The 16,030-nt window shown below is 38.6% G+C and overlaps 1 protein-coding gene across 1 annotated transcript in view; it reads left to right on the top strand.

Annotated features, from left to right (window-relative positions):
- The window catches only part of DST (dystonin), a 476,155-nt gene that overhangs the window by 454,357 nt on the left and 5,768 nt on the right, over nucleotides 1-16,030 (top strand). The window contains 11 exon segments of the mRNA XM_044917613.1: nucleotides 1,858-2,001; nucleotides 2,695-2,883; nucleotides 4,416-4,545; nucleotides 6,183-6,346; nucleotides 7,401-7,563; nucleotides 9,094-9,248; nucleotides 9,430-9,504; nucleotides 10,379-10,396; nucleotides 13,192-13,309; nucleotides 14,643-14,714; nucleotides 15,620-15,819. Of these exon segments, the coding sequence (XP_044773548.1) occupies nucleotides 1,858-2,001; nucleotides 2,695-2,883; nucleotides 4,416-4,545; nucleotides 6,183-6,346; nucleotides 7,401-7,563; nucleotides 9,094-9,248; nucleotides 9,430-9,504; nucleotides 10,379-10,396; nucleotides 13,192-13,309; nucleotides 14,643-14,714; nucleotides 15,620-15,819 (1,428 nt within the window).

The raw sequence follows: 16,030 nt of genomic DNA on the forward strand, positions 1-16,030 counted from the left end.
ATTATAAAGTTTTGATTCGGCTCAGTGTTTTGAAGAGCTCGAGTTCCACTGACACAGTTGGGTCTCAGAGTAGCTTCTTGAAGCCCTGTTTGAATATCTAACACCTTACAGTAAGGTGTCACTACCCTCATAGCAGGAACAGGAAACCCCCAGAAACATCAGGAGGCAGGATGTCCACAGCAGAGGTACTGTTGTGGGGTTTTTTGTTTTTGTTTTATCTTTAAATATTTTTAAATAGTGTAAAATTACATGTAATTTTATAAAGGGCTGCTTAGTACTAATAATTTGCAGTAACATCATCCATTCTTTCTAATTTCCTCTGCTTTCTTCACACATGACCAAATAAAAGTAAAACAGGATATTTAATTTCTTAGCCCCAGGACCAGAGACTTCTCAGTACAGTCCACTTTCTAAAAATGGCAAGCTTTCCCAGGTGAGCACAGAATGCAAGCAGGGGTTGATCGTCCAGCCCACGGCACTCTGGGCAGGACTGCTAGGTTAGGGGTGATTAAAGGTATATGGTCAGATCACCTGTCCTTGGGAAAGCACAGCTATTATTGACTTCTGGTTTTCTCTTCCTAGTAAAGCTTTTTTTTTTTTCCTTCCAGTTAAGCAGATCTATATTGGGGGAAATTAAAATACTTTTAAAAGTAGGTTATGATATTTAAAAAGTAGGTCATGTTAGTGGAGTATATTGTTAATCCAACCTTGACACGACAGCAGTAAAAATATGTAAATGAAAGTTAAAAAGCATTTATTCAGTCACAAAGACACAAAATTGAATAAGACACAGTCTTTTGATCTTGTGGACCTTAATGTCCAGGGAGTATGTGAGGAAACATAGCAACATGTCAGAGTAGGAGGTATATGACAGAGCTGCGTCACAGAGTCCGAAAAAAAAGGTCACTAGACATTATAGGAAACACTTAGATTTTCAGATGATCACCCTGATCACATGGCATGGGCAGTACGGAGTGTCAGCTCTCTCTGCAGCCTCTGCAGCCCTTGTTCCGGACTAAGGAATCCGTCTTAGTGCTGTGGTCCAGACTGGGGTGCTGACGGATGCTTGAAACTCACTATGAGGTTTTGGAAGCATGCGACCTTTTTTTTAAGGCAGAGGTCCTCATTTGTAGCCACACTTTCAGAGTTCTGTGACTCCTGTATCTATGGATACAGTTCTGATGGTAGAAAGTACAGTTATATGTGTGAGACATTTGCAAAAAGGTTGATTTGAAAGCATTTTGAAGCCCGTCAAGGCTTCTTCATCCCACCAGAGCAGGGGATGGCTGTTTCTGGCTGTCAGGCTGTCAGGCTCACCCCCTTCAGGCTCTCCCCAGCTCTTTCCTGCTGGACATTTGGGCCCTCTCTCCCTCACCCCGAACATTTATAGTTCCTTGCCCACCCTTCTCTCTTCCTTTTTGGTACATATTCCTCTCATTCCTGGCACACAGTTCATGCTATTTTAAATATACAACCTCCTAGTCTTACTTGTTAGGACATTTTTTTTTTTCAGTCTATATTATTTTTGTCTCTGGTAATACTATCTCTCCTAGTCCTATTCTCCATTACTATACTTATAAGATATCCAGATATAGAAGAGTGTTTTTTGTACATAACATGTTTTGTAAAGCATGAGATGTTATCCATGTACTTAGAAATAAATGTTAGAAAGTACTTCATTTCCCATTTTTGTCCCTTCTCCTCTCTTAATTCCCCAATTAGTGAATTATTTCCAGCTGTGAATGAAGCAACTGAAGTTCTCGTGTATTGTCTAACTCTGACGGTCACGTGCACGTCACTGGAGTTTTGTTTTCAGCCAGAGCCAGCAGCTAATCGAGGTCTTTGTTTCTGCCCTAGGAATTCATGAAGAAACTGGAAGAAAAACGGGCCGCGCTGAATAAAGCTACCAGTATGGGAGACGCCGTCCTGGCCATCTGCCACCCTGACTCCATCACCACCATTAAGCACTGGATAACCATCATCCGGGCCAGGTTTGAGGAGGTCAGTGGGTCTCAGGTCATTGTTAGAGCAGCAACAGCTTTGAGAATTGGGGGTAAAGAAACTTCAGCAGTTGAGATACATTTATGACCGTGGGAACAGGAGGCCTCTGCAAAGAAAAATGCTCTTTAAAATACCTTCCTGTGTGCATGACCTGTCTCTGCAGTCTGCTTTTATTTAAAAAGTTAAAGCCGTTTTGCAGCTATGTCCCTGAAGCATGAAAAGGCAAATATTTGGTTCCCTGTATGATTTTTTTGTCCCACTTCCACATTATCTCTGTCGAGTAATCCAGCACCCGAATTGTACTTCAGGGGAGTATATGCTTGGGGAATGGATTGCGTACATGAACTGAACTCTGTATTTTAAGATTTTAGCTATTTTTATTTCCACTCAGTGCTACATGGAATAAGCATCCTTGAGCCTTCAGAAAATGCATATCTGAACTCAGATTAGAAATCTCAAGGAAGCCTGGGTGTTTGACACCCATCTCTAAGTAAGGGGGCAAACATCAGAGGGGGCTCTCATGTCCTCCTCAAGCTGGGTCTTGGTACCACTGATGGGATCTAGAAAGACTGGAAGTGTTATGACTCCAGGCCCAGGATGATCCGAATTTACATTTAAATGCTGTGTATTTTTACATTGATTAAATTATTACCTGAGATGGATGAAATTCAGAGACATTTGTCTCCCCAACAGGTGCTGGCCTGGGCGAAGCAGCATCAGCAGAGATTAGCAAGTGCTCTGGCTGGGCTCATTGCGAAACAGGAATTGTTGGAAGCTTTGCTGGCTTGGTTGCAGTGGGCCGAGACTACACTTAGTGACAAGGACAAAGAAGTCATCCCCCAGGAAATCGAAGAGGTGAAAGCCCTCATCGCAGAACACCAGGTAAAATAAATACCATCCTAACCCCTGTCTTCTCAGATACTGTTTTTATTTCACTACCATACTTCTCAGAAGAGTGCTTTGTGCTTGTTACCTTCACTTCCTCGAACACACTCAAGTCCTTCCTTACACTTACTTACCTTCCGCTCCACCCTGTCCTTCTGCTCCGTCTTCTGGCGACCTCGCCCTCCCGTGCTTTATTGTTCCATCCTTGCATATTCTACTCTCTGCTGCTACACATCTCCCACGGTGACCGTCTGTACTTCAAATACATCCTGTCTACAAGGGAGCGCATCGTCTTGCTCAAAAAAAAAATGACTTCTCTATCCTACCTGTTTCAAACTGAAATGATGGGTGTCACACTACCTCTGATTTATTTGTTTGCTTGTTACTTTGTTTGGTACACTTTTACAAAGGGAAACATTACTAAGTCAGCTTAGTTGACTAAGCAGTTAATATTGCTATTAGATTTTTAATAAAGGTCTGAGCCATCAATGTCCGTAATGGCCCTGAAGGGCCTCACGCCATGTTCTCTGTGATCAGTGTTCTCCAGTGTGACAGATATTCCAGAAATGTGTTTCTCCACTCTTCGCTTTTATCCCCCTCCTCTTTTTTTCATCCCTTTTCACCACAGTCTCGGTCTTTGCTGCATATTCCAGATATAGGGATATCTAAGTTAGCAATAATAATATAAGCCTAAGGAGACAAGACAAGAAGTGGCAAGACAGTCAGACCTCTTAAATGGAAACTTTTTTTTTTTTTTAAAGATTTTATTTATTCATTTGAGACACAGAGATACAGAGAGAGAGAGAGAGCATGAGCAGTGGGAGAGGCAGAGGGAGAGGGAGAAGCAGACTCCCGGCTGAGCCAGGAGCCCGATGCGGGGCTCGATCCCAGGACCCCGGGATCATGACCCGAGCCGAAGGCAGACGCTTAACCATCTGAGCCACCCAGGCGCCCCTCTTAAATGGAAACTTTAACCTGAATAACTTTTATCTCCCTTGGCATAGCGTATGTATCAACAGAAATAATTTAAAATATATCCATATTTAATGTGGTTGCTGTATGTCACTGTATATCAAAGCCATCCTAAGTATTTCAAGTATGTAAGTGAAATGTGCCGCAGAGAAGCCCTAAGGACCAGCCCAGGTAATTAGTTGCTTTGCAGATAAATGCTCACTTTAAGATTCTTCAGGAAGAGTTTGGAAGCTCTGGAAGATCCTGGTTGATACACAGATAGGTTATATCAATTATTCAGCTGCTCCCATGTGTGGTCTTCAAACTAAAACAAATTACTGTTACAGTGCTCTAATTACTTACCAGGTATAACATTTTATATTCTTTAGATATGAGTAAATGCTATGTTATGGTGGCTTACATTTTTCCCCCTAAAGAAACAACAAGTTGGTTTATGCCTTTTTTTCCAGGATGAATTTCAGAAATAATAGCATGGTCTTTTTATCCTTTGTTTTTAGTTCATTTCTGAAGATAGTTTTCTCTGATGTACTTATATTTAACTGACATTGACATTTCAGACCTTCATGGAGGAAATGACCAGAAAACAACCTGATGTGGACAAAGTTACCAAGACCTACAAGAGGAGAACGGCTGATCCTTCCTCATTACAGTCCCATATTCCAGTCCTGGATAAGGGACGAGCAGGAAGTAAGCAGTGGCCAATTTCTTACATGGCTAAAGCCAAGGAAGTTAGTTTTGAGTTGTCGTTTGAAATTTCAGAGCAATTGGTGATTCTATGAGCTCCTCTCTGTCAAAAAGTTTTCCTTGAAAGAATACATGGGCTCAAATATTGTAGCAGCTTATTTAAAAATAAAGAAAAAGATATATCCAGGTCTCTCTGTGTAGTTTTATTTGCTTGAAGGTTATCTTTTAGATTAGCTAGAAGAAATTGGAAAAAATTTGCAACAAGAACAGAAACCATCATCCCCTTTTGCTTCTATTATGTAAATAACCTTACGGTGGGATGTAACAGAAATGACCATGACCTGGATAAAGTTCACGACCTAACTGTTCATTAGTGGCCAGCAGTCTGGTAGATTTTGCCCATATTCATATGACTTCAGGCTCTATTTACTTCTCAGAATACCCTGACTCCACGAAATGAAGTTACAAAGGGACATTAAAAACAATAATAGCTGGCTTGGAGAAGATTTAAAAGAAGCACAATTTATATCTGAATAGTGGTAATTTTATATATTCCCAAATGGTGCTTTAATAAAATGATTTCACATCTTTTGTAGTTGCTGTATTACACAAGGGGGCAAGGTAACAAAGTGGTTAAGAACTCTGGAGGCAGACTCCTTACCAGCTGGGAAATTGAACCTGGGACAAGTTACTTACACTCTCTCTGAGCCTCAATTTACACATTTATAAAGGGGATAATTATAACCTCATTGGATTCTGGTGAGGATTAAATGAGCTAATGTGTATGAAGCACTTAGCATACTCCCTGGCATGTAGTTAAATGCTCAATAAATATTAGCTGTTGGTATTTTTGTATAGCCTCGTAGGAGTTAGGAACTCTGGGCAAATCCCAGCTTGGACGCTCACTTCCTTTATGACTTTAGGCCAGTAGTTTTTCTAGGGCACATTTAATCATTTAGTTAGATGAGGAAAATCCATTGAGACAGTTGTTCTCTGATGTTATAGAAACTTGTGAAAAATAGCCAGAAAAGAGGGAGAAAATGTTAGTAAGGCAGTAAATTGGGGTATGAAACTATGCACAGGAAACATACAATCTCTGTGGAAAATGGACTTGGATGAAACCTGGGATCCTACACACACGTCCATATTTGATCAGAATTTGTAAAGTATCTTGCTGTGACTCAAATGAATGGCCACTGTCTCCTGCCCTCACTTGCCCTCCTTCTAGCCATCTTTTCTAAGAAGGACAGCTGGTTTTGTGTAGTTGATTCTAAGATAAGTCTCACTGCCCTGGGAGATTTCTTTTATCATGCCTTAACAAAAGACAGGATCACAAGGTACTTCGTTGTCAATGAAATGGCATGGATTTTAAGCTGGAAAATGTTTTAAACATAATTTTATAAAGAGAGCTTTCTAGTATTTAAATGCCCCTGTCAGGATATGTTTCTCTATTTTATATGAAAATTATGTGATCCTTGGTAAGTAAAACAGATCTGGACTTGAACATTATACATCATCTAAATAAGATATTTCTAAATAATTAAGCTGATTCAGTCTTAGCTAGGAACAATAAAGGCCAGGCCTTAACATATTTCAGAACCCTGGAAACTGTCCTCCTAACTGAAGTTGTATTTTAACAGGAAAGCGCTTTCCGGCATCAAGCTTATATCCCTCTGGATCACAGACACAAATTGAAACCAAGAATCCCAGGGTCAACTTATTGGTGAGCAAATGGCAACAAGTTTGGCTCCTTGCGTTGGAAAGGAGGAGAAAGCTTAATGACGCCTTGGACAGACTGGAGGAGGTTAGAAAACCCCTATATTCAGCACCCCTGATATATGGGATGTGGGTTTAGGGAATCAATAAAGTAAAAAACAACAGTTGACCCTTGAACAACATGAGGGTTGGGGACGCCAGCATCCTCCCCCTCCCTGCCCCCCCCCACCACTGACTGCATAGTCAAAAAATCCATGTATAACTTTTGATTCCCCAAAACTGAAATGCTTAAAAGCTTACTGTTGACCTGAAGCCTTATCTGTAGTAGCCTCTGTTGACCAAATGCCTTACCCATGATAAGCAATTAACGCCAATTTTGTATGTTGTATGTGTTATATACTGTATTCTTACCAGAAAATAAGCTAGAGAAAAGGAAATGTTATTAAGAAAATCACAAGGAAGAGAAAATACATCTTTTTTTATTTTGTAAAAAACCTGCATGAAAGTGGACCCACACAGTTCAAACCCATGTTGTTCAAGGGTCCACTATAATATGTTTTAACATAATCAGAAGCTGACTGCATAAGAAAAGATCCAGCTTAACATATGTTTGCTTGGTATTACCTGGGAAATATTACTATTGATAATTCAGATATTTTCATTATATATATATATATATATATATATATATATATATATATGTTCTGTGGTCTGAGATTTAGAGTTTCAGATTCTGAAACTGTGAAGTTTTTAGAAACCTAGAGAAGGTAGAATAGCAAGCAGCAGGGAGAGAGCAGAGGTGGTAAGTGCTGCTGAGCTGGGCCTGCTGTCTGGTGGGCATAGAACTTACCAGTAGTGTTTCTTTGGGGCCGTCCACCTTTGTCACATTGGCACTCTCAGAAATTTGCAGTTTGACTTCTTGAGGAGCTTTATTTGTTTCTTTTATTTGAAAAGAAAAACCAGTGTCAGGAGTGAAATTCCAGGAAAGATATTCCTGTACTCCCTTTGCAAGATCAGACCTTTTTTTTGAAGTCAGAAAGACCTGTACGTGATCTGGAAGGTCATTAAAAATAACTTTATTCATAAAGTATGAGATATCATTTGAGCCCCATATGAACCAAAATACCTTTTGTCCTTTCCAGCTGAGGGAATTTGCTAACTTTGATTTTGATATCTGGCGCAAAAAATACATGAGGTGGATGAATCATAAGAAATCTCGAGTGATGGACTTCTTCAGGAGAATTGATAAAGATCAGGACGGGAAAATAACCCGACAAGAATTTATTGATGGAATTCTTTCCTCAAGTAAGTCCCAAGAGAGGTGACTCTAAATGATGTCATTTTTAAAGAAAATAAGCACAGTTTAAACTTGTGTTACCAGTGAAGCATTGCCTTTAAACTTGGCTATGAAGTCACTGCCCTCAGTGACGTGTCCTTGGTGAAATGTGTGGTTTTGGAGTCAGGCATACTTCGTACTCATGTAACCGCAGTTAGTATATTCCTTGTTCCACTGCAGCTGTGTCCTCATTAGTATAATAAAGCTAATAATCTGATTCTTAGATTGTTTGTTTTGTCCGACCTGTAATGGGAAATCAATCGATTCAAGTCAGCCTCTTCCCTTTTTTGTTCTAATTGATACTTAATCCTTGTCATTAGTGGGAAATTAGAACTCTATAAAAATTCTTAAGGTATGTGTCACCTTGTTTGATGGTTGAGTCATATGGATGTGATTTCTCTGGCAGATGTTACTGGAAATAATTCTTAAATTTAATATAATCATATGAGTATATATGATATGAATTCATATATATAAAATTCATATATTCCTTAAGTAGAGTGGTAGTTGAACCATATGAAATTGGCTAATTTTAAACAGTTTTCAACCTAGTAAAACAGCAATTTCAAATGATTCACCCTGGTAGTAATTAAAGATAAATGTAGGTCCCATATATAGTGGTTTCATTTGTTATGATACAAATCAGCTTTTAAGAGGATTTTAATATGTTTGATGACCCTGATAATTTAACTGGCTACATTAAGATAAAAATAATACAGTTGAGGCAGAATTAGCAAGTTATACTACTTAACTTTTTTTTTAAGATTAAATCTTTTTGTAAAATGTTGTTATAAATAGCAGGTCTTAAAAACTTTCACTGGTAGGGCACCTGGGTGGCTCGGTCGTTGGGCATCTGCCTTCGGCTCAGGTCATGATCCCGGGGTCCTGGGATCGAGCCCCACATCCGGCTCCCCACTCTGCGGGGAGCCTGCTTCTCCCTCTCCCATTCCCCCTGCTTGTGTTCCCTCTCTTGCTGTGTCTCTCTCTGTCAGATAAATAAGTAAAATCTTTAAAAAAAACAAAAACAAAAAAACAAAAACAACTTTCACTGGGAATGTAGTATGGCTTATTCTGAGAGTATCTTAATTATCATTTATACGTGGAATCTACATACAGAGTGAAACTCACAGAGAGTAGAAAAGAGGTTGCCAGGGGCTGGGAGGTGGTGGGGGAGGGAATAGGCAGAGCCTGGTAAAAGGGTACAAACTTTAAGCTGTACGATGTGTAAGGTCAAAGGATCTGAAGTATAACCTGATGGCTACAGTTGATAACACTGTATTGTGTAGTTGAAATTTTCTGAGTAGAACTTAAACATTCAGAAAAAAACAAAAAGATAAATATGTGAGGTGGTGGGTGTGTTAATTAACTTCATGGGAGGACTCCTTTCACAACATGTACAAGGATCAGATCATTGCGATGTACACCGTTCAGTATCTTACAGTTTTATTTTCCAGCTATACTTCAGTAATCTTACTTTACTATGATTTTGAAAATTTTAGAGTTTCCAACCAGCCGCTTGGAGATGAGCGCGGTGGCAGACATCTTTGACCGAGACGGCGACGGGTATATTGACTACTACGAATTTGTAGCAGCCCTTCACCCAAATAAAGACGCCTATAAACCCGTCACTGATGCCGACAAAATCGAAGATGAGGTACTCCATATCCCCCACCCCCTGCAACAGCAGCAGTGTGCTGCTGCCAGGATACCACGTGCGAATTCATGCAGCCATTTTATCTTATGTACTTCCATCTTGAGTTGTTGTGTCGAGGTGTTTACGGACTCCGCGATGTAATGTTAACTTTAAGTGGACATTTCATCATTGTTTTTGGCAGGTGACAAGGCAGGTAGCGAAATGTAAATGTGCAAAACGATTTCAAGTTGAACAGATTGGAGACAACAAATACAGGGTGAGTTTTCAAAAATTAACGGTTTAGTTCTCTTGAAGGATAAAAATGGAAATTTATATACAATTTGAACTGCATTGCTTTCCAGGAATGCTAATTATTTATTTTTTACCTTACGTCACAATAGAATGGTATATGAAATTCCAGCTTTTGTCATTTTAAATTATATAGAGATAGCCTGCATTTTGTAAATTAGGACATATCTTTGACACACGCTTCACTTTGAGGAGGAAAACACATGCCACATACTCAGGTTGCTTCCTATGACTTTATAATATATTTTATTATGATTACAGGTAAGTTTTCATATTTCTAATAAAGCTATTCAAAGGCAGAACCACAAAGTTAAAAACGTTGAATCACTTTCAGAAATACGAAAAAGGGGCAAAGGTTTCCACTTGTGTAGTTACTTTTCCTTTTATTCAGAATCTCAAAAGCTCAGTTCACCTTCTTCAAAATAATTGCTTGAACACCAGTGTGACTTTGTCACTCCTCTATCTTTTTCTTCTCTTTTTTGGAATATCTCTTACATGTAGTAGCTAGATAGGAAATGTGCTGAGTTTCCCTAATACAGTATGTTACTTACAAGCGAAATTTCTTTTTGATTTTAGTTTTTATATTTTCATATTGAAAAATATTCGACATATTTGAATTTCTAACCTAAATTTGAAACCCAAGGATTTAAAAAAAAAAAACTTTTATAGAAAATTTACTGATTATATGGTTTGAAGTGGGTACCTGCACATCTCTAAACTAGATACTATATCCAGGAGCCCAGAGTGTGAAGGATTGTATGTGTGTGTTCTAGAGTCATATAGAAAGTTTCCTATTGAACTAATTGTGTCTTTCTTCCATTTTTCATTTTTTTTTTTATCAGTTCTTCCTGGGAAATCAGGTATAAACCAGTGGAATGTATTCTCAAGTTCCCAATGATTTTTTTTTTTTTTAACTTTAATTCATAGTCATTAAAGCTTGCCATGGCCAATCTTTCCCATGCTGTTGCCCTAGCTACTACATTGTTGGTTGGCGTGGTGTTTCTGTAAACGCTGTTAAGGGTCCTTGATCCAGGATTCCTTTTTGCCGTGTGTCTCAAATGAGGAGATTACTTTTAAGCAAACCAGATAATAAATTGTAGCTTGACTGGTCACAGTGTTACAAATGCAATTTTTAGTTCCAGTTTATAATGAGACTGCTAGCATATGTTTTATGCAAATACGTATTGGAACACAGATTTGATGCTGCACATATCTCTATGCTGTGTTTAACTATTGAGGTAAAAAAAAATCAAACATTGAGGTCATGTGGTTGACAATAGCTAGAGAAGGATCCGCACTGGGCAGTGACGTGGGAAGACAAGAGTAGTGAGAAGTCTCCCTGGCGCTCAGCCACAGGTAATGTGTTCTCTCCAAAGCAGCGACTGTCCCATTTGTCCTAAATCACTGATTCAGGGCTTTGCATCTTCTGAGTAGAAATTTTAACTCTGGTATCATTCCTTTTGAGGAAATGTATCTCTTATAACTTCTATGAAATCTTAAAATCACACTTTATCCCGTTTTGACTTTACATTGAAGTCAGTATAAACTGTCCAGTGGCCCTGTGTCATGATCACAATTTTTAGAACTAAAGAGAAATTGTGTTTTGATTTAAACAAAAGAGAAGAGTTTTTCACTGTATGCTTTTGGAAAGAACCATACTATTTATAATACCTGACCATATCATGTTACATATTACTCTGCCACTCGGTTTTTAAGCCATATTACCTCTCAAGTTTCAAATTCCCTATTATCCCCATTCATTGCAAGCACATAATTTTTTCAAATAGAAATTTCAGTTCCTTTGAATAGATGTCTTTAAGACTTGGCATTAGTTATAATAGATAAAAAGTTACTGTTTTGCTCACTTCTTGTTATTTTCTGAATCAACAATTGGGGTAGTATTTTTTACTTGTGGAAAGGATGAGAAAAGTGCTCTCTTTAAGAAGGTTTTATTCAGGGCGCCTTGGTGGCTCAGCTGGTTAAGAAGGTTTTATTCACTGAAAACACTAAGAGCAAACATTAGTCCTATTTTTTTCTTGTCTCACGATTTGGCTGTTAGGAAAATTAGGGAAATTCTGAAGGCAATGTTAGTTGTCTAGAGAATACCCTCTCAAAATAAATGTAAATCATATTTATTAGGATTGAAATATCTCTATAAAATAATAACATTATTTCCTTAAAACTTTTGTTTGAACATAATCTTGGAACGAAAGTGTCTGGTCTAATTATCTGGTTTCTTAAGGGTAATTTTCTTTAAATCCCTTCCTTTTCCTTTGCTTATTAATTAGCAGCACCAAATTTTTTCTAACAAAATAAATATATATTTTGATTTTTAAATTTTAATTTACTTTTCAGGAACCGGTTCATTTTATAGGAAAGTTTAAATCTCAAGCCTTGAAAATGGACTTAGAAATAGCAATATAAAAAGGGTTGATGTAAAACGCATGAGTTCCTGCTGGTGCATTTTACATGCTTTCCAGGTCCTTTTGAGTTTCAGGGTCTTGAATGGTTGGCTTTGTTTTAGGGCTCCTTTACTGAAACTCAGTGTTAAAGCATATTGAAAAGTGGCAGATTGTATCTACTTAAAATAAAGCTTTCTGTTTATCCATCATTAACCCAGACAAATAGTCCAAGTTACAATTGTATCTTACCTGCCTTTAAAAGAAGTTTTATTTATGCTTACCTGACTGTTCATTTTGCTATGGTATCTGCTGGGTTGGCAGCCGTGAAATTTGGTTTGGTGATTTTTACAAGCTGAACATGAGCCTATTAGAAATGATTTAAAAGTATAAAATTATTTCTCATGGGCTTTCAAAGTAAATCTTACAATCAGAAACTATGTAGTCTAGACCTTTATTCAGGACTTGCAGAATTTGTAGTGTATCCAAGTGATTGGAGATCCATTGAAAGGGTAAGAACTCAACTGCTTATTAGTGTCTGTAATTATGGTACAAACAGCTTTAAGAGAAGGCTTTTTAGATTTGAAAGCTGTATCATTAATAATGTGTCACTGGCTGTTTTAATATTACAGTATTCCAAAATGGCACATTAATCCAGCCTTTAACAAATTGGTTTACCAGATCATTAGTGATGCAGAAATTTTAGTTGACTGTGAAATTTTTGTTGGTCATGTTCATTTACTACTTTATCTCTCTAAGTCACAACTGCTCTTAGAGAAAATGAAACGAGTTTCTGGAGATTTCTCTCACAGATTTCAGCGGAAAACAGTTTTAGTAGGAAGTTTTAATGAAGAAGAATCAGAGTTTATTAGATTTTCTTTAGAATCTTACAAGCCCTGGGCTAGTGGGCCAGTGCTTATTTTCATGTCTGTGTTTGATTTCTAGAAACATTTTTCAATTACTGCCTTACTAATATTGTTTCTATCATGAAGAAAAATCATTTCTTGAACAAAGCTTCAATATTATACTTGATAACCTTTGTTAGCTTTTTCCAAACTGTTTCCTTTGGGCTAAATCAGCATGCAGCAGTCTAACGCAGATCATTTCAAACACCCTTTTCTGAGATTTTACTAATCGCTGTGAACTAAGCAAGAAATTTAAGTTGGTTGCTTTTAAGCTACTGCACATTGCACATCATCCTTTAGTGTAGACTTGCTGTTGACAATTAGAGGTTCTTTCTCCCTTCATCTTCACAGTTTGGAGACTCCCAGCAACTGCGACTCGTTCGGATCCTACGAAGTACCGTAATGGTTCGTGTTGGAGGTGGATGGATGGCACTTGATGAGTTCTTAGTGAAAAATGATCCTTGCAGGGGTAAGGAGATGCTATGTCAAGATAAAAACACCATGAAAGTATATCAATTTTGTACTATTTTCCAGCATCAATAACATGCTGGGTATAATTTTGGTCATTTATTACAATAATGAATGTTTCACATTGGTCTCTGTCAGCCTAAAGTTCCCAAAGAACTTGTGGCAGTCATGTAAACCATGTTCTTCTCATTTATTTCCCTTACATCTTCTGGATAAATATGAGACTGATAGGCAGGAAATACTAGAATAGATATTTTTTAAGGAAATGCTCCCATCTGCAATTTTCAAAATGAGTATTACACCAACTAGGGAAAGGATTTCATCTGTTATTATATAGCAAAGTAAAATGAAAGGAGATTGAACTGAAGGAGACTGAACATGCTGGACAGTAAAAGTTTAAAAGTGAAAGTTTTTCAAATTGGGGGGAGGTAAGGAAAGTAATACCTAAAAGTTTTGAAAATAATCATCAACTGCCAACTTGACTCTTACTTCGAAGCTGCAGATGAGCATGTTGAAAATATAAACATATGATACTGTATTCACTCCATACCTACCAGCCAAAGAATCCTTGATTATCTTTCAATTTACCTTATTTTTCAGATCCTCTAGTCAATTGTGGCATTCTTAAGTGATTGACCTTACAAGTGGTCATTTGATTGCAGTGTCTAGTTAGGTCCCATTTACTTAGCCCATTTTTCTTCTGGGGAAAAATAAAAAAGCAATAACATTTTTGTGATTTTCTTTAACATGTGAGCTCATTTCAATCCTCTTAATCGAACAACGCAAATGTCCGTGCTGATACTGTTTCGGCTACCAAGTGGGAGGCCGGGGTTCTTCCAGTGGGGCCTCTGTTAATTTGGTGCAGGCGTCTGACCATACAGGTACATCAGAGTGAGTTCCTGTGGGTCAGCAGGCCGCTGTACTCAGGGTGCCCAGGGATTGTCACATGACCCTCCTCAGTAGCTCTGCTCTCTGCAGGTCAAAGATACCCCCGCCAAAGGGGTAAAATCACAAAGACTCCCTTTTTTTAATATTTTGGAAATAATGCAGCCTCAAGTGATGCAGTTCCACTTATGAGACAAAGGAATTAGAATGTGTAGTGTCCTGTTGAGTTGCTTAGAAAAGTTAGTGTGACTGTGGCCAAGTCTTCCAAATACGTTTTTCTTACTGAGTCAAATCTTTGAGTGCTTCTTTCCCTGATGCAACTTTTCTTCTAAAATGTGTGCTAAAAGCCGGATCTGAGCACCCTTTGCATATTCAACTACTGTACTTTGTTTCTTCTCTTGCTAACAGTATTCTTTAATGTGATTGGTATCCTGTGTCATTTTTTCTAGTTCATCATCATGGGAGTAAAATGTTACGTTCGGAATCAAACTCTTCAATTACTACTACTCAGCCTACTATAGGTTGGCAACCCCTCTCTTTGCCTCTCCCCTCTTGCCTTTTCTCTTTCCTACTTTTACATTCTTGCTTTAATCATTTGTTTTAAGATAACATGCTTCATCCATCGCGTATGGCTTAACTCATATCCAACTGAGCTGGTGCTTCCAAATTTAAGTTCTGAAACGTTGGCACACTTTTGGTGTGTCGCAAATGTAGGTGCTCTATAAGTGATCAGACACATGCTAACACGTTGCTCATCGGGTTCTTGTGGGGTGTTCTCCGTGTGCATATGTGTTTGTATGAGTGTTGCATCACTGATTACCTCATATCCTTGGGTCTGGCGTTCGTTATTGCATGTCGGTTAAACCGAGTTTTTCAAGGCATAAAATAAAAAGTGAAAAACCTGAGAGTTTATATGTTGTCATCATGATTAACAAACCATCTCTCATTCTGTGTAATCCTATTGTTTAATTCCAGTGTTAAAATACTGGCATTCTCCTTACCTCAGTAGTACATGCAAAAGCTACAGTCCCTGCCTTACTGGCTTGTCTTCTCAGTGTGGGGAAGGGGTGATGAACCATGTGGGCATCAGTAGCTGGTGGATTAACAATATTTTAGCATGAGCTTTCCATTTTCATGCTGACTCTTTCTTTAATAGTGGTTATTCTTGCTGGTGTCTAGTGTTAGAATAAACACACTTTTTTTTTTCTTTCCCAAACTTACTTGTATCCAAAAGGAATGCATTGTAAAGGAATGCATTTAACTTTTTGTTATGCTGCGTTGGGAGTTGGCATGGCAAAAAGCTGTTCTTGAACTCCTCACCATGGTCTGTGGTGCCAGGTAGTTGTTTTTCCCGTAATTGAGCGCCTCTTCTTTCTTTTTTCCCTTTTCTGTCTGCGTGCCTTGCTGTGTGTGTCACATAATCCAGCTAAAGGAAGGACAAACATGGAGCTTCGGGAGAAGTTCATTTTAGCAGATGGTGCCAGTCAGGGTATGGCTGCCTTCCGACCCCGGGGCCGAAGATCACGGCCTTCATCACGAGGAGCGTCACCCAACCGATCAACTTCTGTATCCAGTCAGGCTGGCCAGGCAGCCTCTCCACAGGGGCCCGCCACCAGCACGCCCAAGGTAGGACTCAGATAGGAAGTGTTGTCCGTCTTCCGTGCCATCACTGTCTCGAGTAACTTTTGAATGTTTGAGGACCCTAGAACCTGTGGGGCCAGCCTTCTCCATGTGTATCCCTTCTCACAATATAACAAGTGAGGGATTGAAATATGCGTGTGTATGTATCTACACACACACACACACACACACACACACACACACACACACACACACA

The sequence above is a fragment of the Neomonachus schauinslandi genome, chromosome 8, assembly GCF_002201575.2.
Source record: "Neomonachus schauinslandi chromosome 8, ASM220157v2, whole genome shotgun sequence".
NCBI lineage: Eukaryota > Metazoa > Chordata > Mammalia > Carnivora > Phocidae > Neomonachus > Neomonachus schauinslandi.